At 36.0% G+C, this 8,838-nt stretch overlaps 1 protein-coding gene across 2 annotated transcripts in view; it reads left to right on the top strand.

The window, feature by feature from the left end:
* Nucleotides 1-5,853, top strand: part of LOC108755955 (myosin light chain kinase, smooth muscle-like) — a 7,912-nt gene extending 2,059 nt beyond the window's left edge. For both annotated transcript variants that reach the window (XM_018499430.1, XM_018499431.1), the window contains 5 exons: nt 1,460-1,663; nt 1,764-1,905; nt 2,251-2,450; nt 2,540-2,692; nt 3,421-5,853. In XM_018499430.1, the coding sequence (XP_018354932.1) occupies nt 1,460-1,663; nt 1,764-1,905; nt 2,251-2,450; nt 2,540-2,692; nt 3,421-4,744 (2,023 nt within the window). In that variant the 3' untranslated portion in view covers nt 4,745-5,853. The remainder of the gene's footprint in view (nt 1-1,459; nt 1,664-1,763; nt 1,906-2,250; nt 2,451-2,539; nt 2,693-3,420) is intronic.
* The last annotated feature ends 2,985 nt before the right edge of the window (nt 5,854-8,838 follow it).

Below are 8,838 nucleotides of genomic sequence, written 5' to 3'. Positions count from 1 at the left end.
TTCTGTGCGATAACCCTTCTGATCTAGAGCGTAAAAAAAAATACTCAATGCACTTACGCTTCTTTTAACCTCCATCCGCTCTGAATAAAATAACAGCCATTGGTAATGATTAACTTCTAATTAAAGTCGAAATATTTGATGTCTTCATCGAGTGACCTTCGCTCTATATTCGAATATCGAGTCCCAGACAGCGGCGTGTCCAAAATCGTGACATAAGACGTCTTAAAAATATATTGAGACATCCTTTAATCATAAGATACCTTAAAGATGTCTTAAAGCGTCTAGGCGTCTTCAAGACGTCTTGTATCTTCCTATTTTGGACACGTGTGCTACCTGGGATGTTTAATATCTTCTGCTTACATTAGAGCCGTTGGGGAGGGGAGGGGGACCTGCTTCTACGAAATCATGCGGGAGTGACAGAATTACAGGAATGTGCTGTGTTGCTGTCAGGTGCACGTCTGAGGAATGCAGCGCGAGCTGATAAGATGAACACGCGCGGTCTTGTTCGCGTCGGCAATCAAGGACCCGGGAGATACGTCTATAGTCTATAAATAAATATCCGTTTCTCTCCGACCCATGAGTGAAACGGTACGCACGTCGAACTGCGTTCCGATGTTGAAGCTTGGGCGTGCCGGTGCTCTTGACCGGCCGGTGGTGAACTCGGCCAGTGCCGAAGTGTGGTTTGACAATGAAAGCGTGTTTGCCCTACGCTACGATTTCGAAATCATAGACGAGCTTATAAGGGAACGGCACTCGAATCGCTCAAATTAACTGAGAACATTTTTTTTTAATTTTTCCCACACGAAATTGAACGCGATTCTCGCGGAGTTGCTTAGCTCCTTTCTGTCTTTAAGATATCAACATCGCTCATAAGTTAAATGTCAAAGACGAGGAATTTGATATAGATAATAATAGAAAGAGCAAAGTAAACGCGAAAGCCTTCCGATAGGAAATTTTGTAACGTTCAGATTCAACAATACCTTTCTTTAAAAGATGAGCAATCATTCAATGTCCACTCTATTTTCGTCGAATCGTAAGACTTCTTTATGTAACGTAATTGATTAATAAATTAACAATTGAAATATGTTAATAATTAATGTACAATAATAGAATTTAATTAATAGGCGCAATAATTACATCCGTTGACTTACAATTAGATACTAACATTAATGATTCATTCACTTGGCTTCGTGACAAGTATGTTGTATTTTGCTTCGTGCCTGTCAGGGACATACTGCGGATGTACAGCTTTGGCAGAGCTTCCTGTGTGTATTTATCACACACTTTTTACGCGTAATTTGCTATTATCCAAGAATTTGGTTTCAAGGCACGATTTTGTATACTAAACCTGTTATATTACAGTCAACGGAAATTCAATTTATTTTTTACGTAACTATTTGTGTATAAGCCACTCGATGTTTATCTTGTTATATATTGATCTTCGGTCTCTCTATTTCAGGGGAAAATTTGGAATCGTTTATCGATGCAAGGAGAAAAGGAGCGGCTTGATGCTCGCCGCGAAAGTGGTGAACGTCGTGAAGAAGGAAGACAGACGTGCTGTGCAGAGAGAAGTAGACATTATGCGACGCTTACAGCATCCACGGTTGATTCAGCTGTACGACTCCATTGACGCGGGGAAACAGATATATGTCGTTCTAGAATTGTACGTTTTTTTCTCGCGGACGAGGCACCGACATAGGGAGCGTAAGATTAGAAAGAGATCCGCGCGCTGCGGGATTACATTTAAATTTCCATCATTTAAGGATCGACGGCGGCGAGCTCTTTGAGAGAGTGATAGACGACGATTTCGTACTGACGGAACGCAGTTGCGCCGTATTTATGCGGCAAATATGCGAGGGAATAGAATTCATGCATGGTCAAAAGATCTTGCATCTCGATCTAAAAGTGAGTCGTTGGATTGCATACGAATTATTTTGTAAATTGATATTAGATAATCATGCTCTTTGTAAATCTCTTTTTTTTTCTACTTTTTATAATTATTTATTACGTGCCAATTGTAAAATTATTTCTAAATTTTTACACTTTTTATTGAAATATTGATTTATTTAAATATTGAAATTTTACACTTTTAAATATTCTTTAAAAACTGTTTATTACAAGTAGAAATATAATTAACGACATATATATGTATTGTAATTATATTCTCTTCTTTTCTTGGTTATCTAATTATTTATATAATTATTAAAAATTTGTGTAATTATTTAAAATATATGTCTGCGCTGTGTGTAGCCGGAGAATATTCTATGCCTAACGAAGGAAGGTAACAGAATCAAAATCATCGATTTTGGTTTAGCAAGAGAATACGATCCAAGTAAGAAACTACAAGTGTTGTTTGGTACACCTGAGTTTGTCGCCCCAGAAGTCGTAAACTTTGACCAAATTGGATTCGGTACTGACATATGGAGCATAGGTGTTATCTGTTACGTATTGTAAGTTAATTACGGTCCCATATATTACAGCTTTATAAAAGATACCCCCTCGTGATGGTCGCGATTGCTCATGTAATTAATTATTGTAGATTGTCCGGTTTATCACCGTTCATGGGCGACACGGATATAGAGACAATGGCGAATGTTACCATTGCAAAGTACGACTTTGATCACGAGGCCTTCGCCGAGATCTCAGAGGACGCGAAAGATTTCATAAGATGCCTTCTGGTGAAAGACAAAGAGTAAGTATATATACATATTTGTACTACTCTTCTATGTTTCCTTTTTCCTTGCTCCTTCCTTCTTTTATTATCTCTTCTTTTCATACTTTCATCCCATTATGTGTCTGTTGCTACTCTCAGAGAAGTTTCTTTTGTTACGCTGTCTAAATTATTCTCTTTCACTCGTTGTGAGGGTGTGTGTATGGCTCACAAACAACCCGTGCTTATCATGGCTAATCTGACTTCCATATTATTATCTTACTCCGAAATGGTTTACTTTAATGAACACATGTATCGATATATTCATGAATATGTCAGGCTGCAGATTAGAAAAAAGCAATTCCATCTTGTAATTAAACGTATAAGAACCAATTTCATGATAACTAGCAAAATGTACGTTACTCCGACTTTATACAGCAATTATTATTTTACTCTTGTTGCATTTGAGAAACGATTTTATAGTCCCGAGAGCGTCGAAATATCAAGCGAACGACATCAATATGTAAAGTTACACTCAAATAACTTTTTATCGATACTTTGGATTCGGATATGCATAACGCACGCGACACATTTTGTACGATATTCGAGCCTACGTCATCGTATTGTACTCTTCGTTCATACATTTTTTCGTCCTAATTGTTCGCCCTTGGATCGCGGAATCGCGTGTCTCCACGCGACAAGGGAAACGCACTATCGAGCCTGGGACTAGAGCACGACCCTCCTCACGACGAGCCTTTCGAATCTTTCAGAAAGCGAATGACGGCGGCGCAATGTCGGGAGCACCGTTGGTTGGTCCGAAAAATGATCAAGCCGAAGAGCGAGAAGGAGACCGCGGGATTGGCGGCGGCCAAAAGGATGGCCTTCATCGAGAATCGTCCTGTCATCAGCGTTATCGACAGAGATGAGCTGGACGTGACCAAGGACAATCTCAGGCAGTTCGTCGAACGTTGGCGGGAACACCCGGACAGCCCGTACACGATCGACTCGTATCACGCGTTACCGAGGAATCCGCTTCGCGATCGCGACGAATCCATGTCTCTGCGGGGTCACAGTCCCTCTCCCTGCGACAGTCTTCGCAGCAGCAGCACGCAATCGGAGAGGGTGACGATGGACTCCGTCATGAGAGATAATTCTAGCCACTTGTCTGTGCCAAGTCTCAGCCTGTCCTTAGAAAGGAGAGCTTCCGAAGGTACGGCTGCGCGAAATCGTCGCGATCCCGCCAGTCAGATCGCTTTGGCCGAGGAGATCATCAAACTGTCCGAGCACTTGCGCTCGATCGCCACGGGATCGCAGACGAGTGAAGAAAATAATGAAGACGCAACGGCAGTGCAACAGTCCACCAAGAAGCCTGGCGACGTCGAAAATAATCATAATATCTCGAAGAGCAACATTAAAATGACCGCGTCTTATGTCAGTAAAGAGTCAAACGAGATCACGGAGAAACTGTCCAGTATCACTCGACAGCGAAAACTCAACGGGACGACCTTTCATAGTAGTCGTAGTTTGGACAGATACAATTTCGATACAAATTTCAATAACGTGTTTGTGGCCTTGAGGAGGACGAGTATCGGCGATAGCGATGCGTCTGATAGACGAAGGGATTCTCAAAAATATTCCCTCGAACGGACGGCGATCACCAAGGCGATGGAGGAGAAGTTCAACGGGGAAAAGATCGGCAGAAGAAGGTCTTCCGTTGCTCCGGAGGAAATGGACTTGACGCCACCTTGGCGGCGATCGCGAGTGAAACGATCCTTCGGCGAAACTAGCAGGGACGTTCCACGGATATCGAATTTGCGGGATCTGCACAAGAATCTGAATCTGGACGAGCCGGGCAGCGCCAAGGATCTGCTGTTGCATCTATTAGGCGAATGGGAGGAGGTCACCACGACATCCTGCAGCGGTAACGGTGCCAGCGGCAATGTCGGCAGGAAGTCTATGAGCCTGGATTGGTGTGCCGCTGACACGATCGCCAGGAAGACGATGAATTCATTGGCGGAGTATTTCCAGTCGAAACAACAGGAAACGAAATCTTCCGACGTCGCGTCATCCACGTCGCCGACGATATATCGTTGAATGATACGTTCATCCCGTTACAGGTTGCGCATTTGCGAATTTTGAGAATTGGTCGACGAATTGGTGGACGAATCAGAAAAATGCGTGGCGTTAACAAGCTTATCCAATCAGAATTTTAGATCTAGAAGAATACATCAAATAGCAACGAGCGCTCATTCGATTGTTGAGTCTGTTGAATGCGCCCATTCTTTCTTCTTTTCGATCGCAAATGTTACTTTGGGACGGTTTGAAGCTTAAGATGAAGTTTATGCGTCAAACGCTTAGGGCAATAATATACTTGATGAAATCGTAAAAATTAATCTATGAAAATATAAATCTCTGTAATTGTTAAAGTTGAAAATTGATTTTATACCCCTTTGAATTCATTTCGATCATTTATGTGTTAGAGAACACTGTTATAAATAACAAATAAGTGCACTCTTATCCCTTATTTAACTTTAAGTTTTTAAGAAGAGATTAAGAAATGCAGAAGAATTTTTAAATATATTAAGAGGAGTGGATAATAAAAAGTATCGGTAACTTTTAAATATCTTAACGCCTGCTTAAGTTCGGTGATCATCTGAATCATCTCCGTTTCTTATTTTTACAATTAAAAATAAGACAGAATCTTGCAATTTCGTGACACTTCAGGAAAAATGTATATATAAAACGTTACGAAAGTGCAAGATCACAGAATTTTCTGTAATCAAACTCGAAATATGTAGATTCTAATGGATATTTATGCACAGAGAGATAAAAATGAATAATGGAGATGGTGGCTTTAATGAAGACTGTGAGAGAACGATAAAAAAAAACTTATGAATTACAAATAAAGTCTACGCAGTTATATTTTATATTCTAAGCAGACTTCTCAATAGTTGTGTACCATCAGCACACCCTCCAATTATTAATATTTTTATATGCGTCAGAATACGACACATTAATTTTCATCAAGATATCTCTATCGTTTTGATTCAATTTAATCCCTTGCGAACTAATAAACCTATCGACGCTTTTAATAACAAGAATGACGCAATTATTCGTTCCGAATTCAAAAAAATTCTTTCTCTACAAGCAACTTTTATAAGTTCCACAAGAAACTGTTACATTTAATACACATATATTGTACTTTTATTTATTAATAACATTATTTGGATATATTCTCTGTATTATAGTATAATAATATTAAATATGAGAGATACGCACACAATAGATTAAGTCTAGATTTTTTTACTAAGTATGTTACACGAAATTTGCAAGAGAGACGATTGAAATAATACATATTTCTTGTTAAATAGTCTTTCTTATTAAACTGTTCATATATATTTTATATTTAATATAAATCACAGTACACTCTACACACAGGAAAGTTTTCGATTACTCCATGCACCCACATATTTCCCACAACAATGGATAGAAACTGATTAATCTTCTTGCTGTAGGAGAAGACCGTCTGCGGGAAAGCTTATAGAGCATCGTTGGCTGGAAGCCGCTCTGGAGAATCCGATACAGAAGCACCGATTGAAACGCTACGTCATTAAGAAGCGTTGGGTTAAGGCTGTTAACACTATTCTGGCATTGAAACGGATGGGCGCGCGTTTAGACTTTGATTCGATCTAATATATCGATAACGTCATCCAAACTTGATGACGTTATACGAAATAGTGCAGCAAGAAATCAAAATTTGAAAAAGTTAAGCCATTTAGTTTGCAACAAGATTTCGTTAACATAGGGCATATTAATGAAAATCTCATTGACTTCAACTTTTGACGTATTTATCAACTGATCAACTGATTTGATTCATCTTTTTGCTTCGATGGAACTAAAGTCTTTGAGTATCTGCGCCAAAAATGGAATTTGAAAAATTAGAGTTGAGACGTTTTTGCAAACAAACACTTGGAAATCATAAAATAGTTTGCCACGCTGGACTATCCAGTGAAAAATGACCGTCAATTCGACGAATCGTCGAAATCATCAGTTCATCAATTATTAATTCGATGTCGAATTGACATTTATTCGATCATTTTTCGCTGCGTATTTAAAATAAATATTTACCATCAATGCGATATACATATATATATATATTTTTTTACGTATTGCCTTGCATTATTTTTGCAGTTTAATTGTTTGTTCAACGCGTATGTCGGATTTTAGTTACAGAATCTGTGACAGATATGTATAATGAACAAAACTCAAGAGGACATGATAATTTTTATTTAAAATGAAACAATAGACGCGTAATTCCGACGTAATATATCATTGTGATTGAAAACGGGGTCATATTCTATTCACTATTGTCACGCAAAATGCTGAATTGCAAATGAAAAATATTCACCATTCCGCACAGTTAAGCGGATAATTTGTCAGTAAATTACGATCATGCAGTACTCTATTGATTAAAATTCAATAAAATTGAATTTTTCCTCTGTAACTGTTTAATTTATATGGATCATATAATTTGAATTTGTATGAAATATTAAAGCTTCCTTAAAGCTAAACTAGAATACATTTATATTTAAAGTGAAGTAGATATATATCTATATATATGTATTTGGCGAAAGAAGATAGAAAGTTTTAACTCCAATAGAGAGATAAAGCGTAGATAATAACTCAAATGTAAGGAGAATGGAAGCGCAAATGAAATATCTAGGAGCCGAAAATTAAGAAATAAAACAGAAAAAAAAGTGTTACTTCTTTTACATTTTGTTATCTTAATTTTTGTCTAGAAATTAGTTGTTAACTTTTATTACTCTTGATATCGGTCTTTACATTCGACTTACGCTCTGATTTTTATTTTTGTTAGGGTGTGAATATTTATACATATAGTTTGTATTATATGTTACATATGTACTGTGTATATATATTTTGAAAATACTACATTATGCAAACATTACGCTCACATATATGAGATTATTACATATATGTATTTTATTTAACAAAGTCTTCAACGATAATGTATAAATTGCATGCAAAAGTCATGTAAATGGATCACGAAATGAGAACAATTTGAGTTTCCTAGAAGGAGAATACGATCCGTTCGAATTGTACGTGAGTCACCCTCTATATTTATAGCAATAATGTCTCCCGTCTTCTAAACATAATATTACGATTCGTTTCGTTTGCGTCATATCATTTATACGAAATAAGATTGTGATCGCGATAGTTTATTTGCAACAGCTTTATTTGCGATAGTTTTATTTGCAATGCACTTATAATTTATTAATTAAACCTGATAAACAATTTTTCATGCATAAATATGTATAAATATGTATAACCATACATAAATAAGCATAAATATTCATAAATGTATAATTATATATGAAGTATGTCCATACATGTTCATGCATCCTTTTTTTCTTTTGTAAAATTACTTTTTAGTGTAATAAAAATAATAATAATAATGTGAAAATATAAAAAATAATTAACGGGATAATTTTCGTATTGTTTGTTTTAGAAAAAAACAAGTTTGGAAAAATGTAAAAAAAACTGCTCATACATAATTATGCATAATTTTATATATAATCATACGTAAATCATTTTTTTATATTTCTTCAAACTTGATTTTTTCTAAAACAAATAGTGCGAAAATTATCCCTTTAATTATTTTTTATGTTTTCACATTACTATTATTATTTCTATTACACTAAAAAGTAATTTTATAAAAGAAAAAAGGATGTATAAACATATATGGACATATATTTCATATATAATTATACATGTTTATGAATATTTATGCGTGTTATGTATGTTTTATACATATATATATATATATACATGTATGTTTATACATATTTATACATATTTATGCATATTTATGCAAAAATTTTTTACCGGGAATAATGTACGATATATAATCCAACGCATTTGTTAGTCGAGATTATTATATAATTTTGTCTTACACCTTCTGTATAAATTATATAAATTTTTATAAATTAAACTAACAATTTTAATATATTGATATATATGTTATCATAAATATATGTATACATATAATTTTTTTGTTTCGCGCGGATACAGCAAGATAAAAATCGAAACTGTGTTACCCAGTGAGAAAATTTACGAATATGCTACATAGTTCAAAATTCACTTTTAAAGGTATAGTTGGCGCTCCAGTT

The sequence above is a fragment of the Trachymyrmex septentrionalis genome, unplaced genomic scaffold, assembly GCF_001594115.1.
Source record: "Trachymyrmex septentrionalis isolate Tsep2-gDNA-1 unplaced genomic scaffold, Tsep1.0 scaffold9, whole genome shotgun sequence".
NCBI lineage: Eukaryota > Metazoa > Arthropoda > Insecta > Hymenoptera > Formicidae > Trachymyrmex > Trachymyrmex septentrionalis.
Note: the sequence above shows the minus strand (reverse complement) of the source record. Positions and strands in the feature narration are given on the sequence as shown.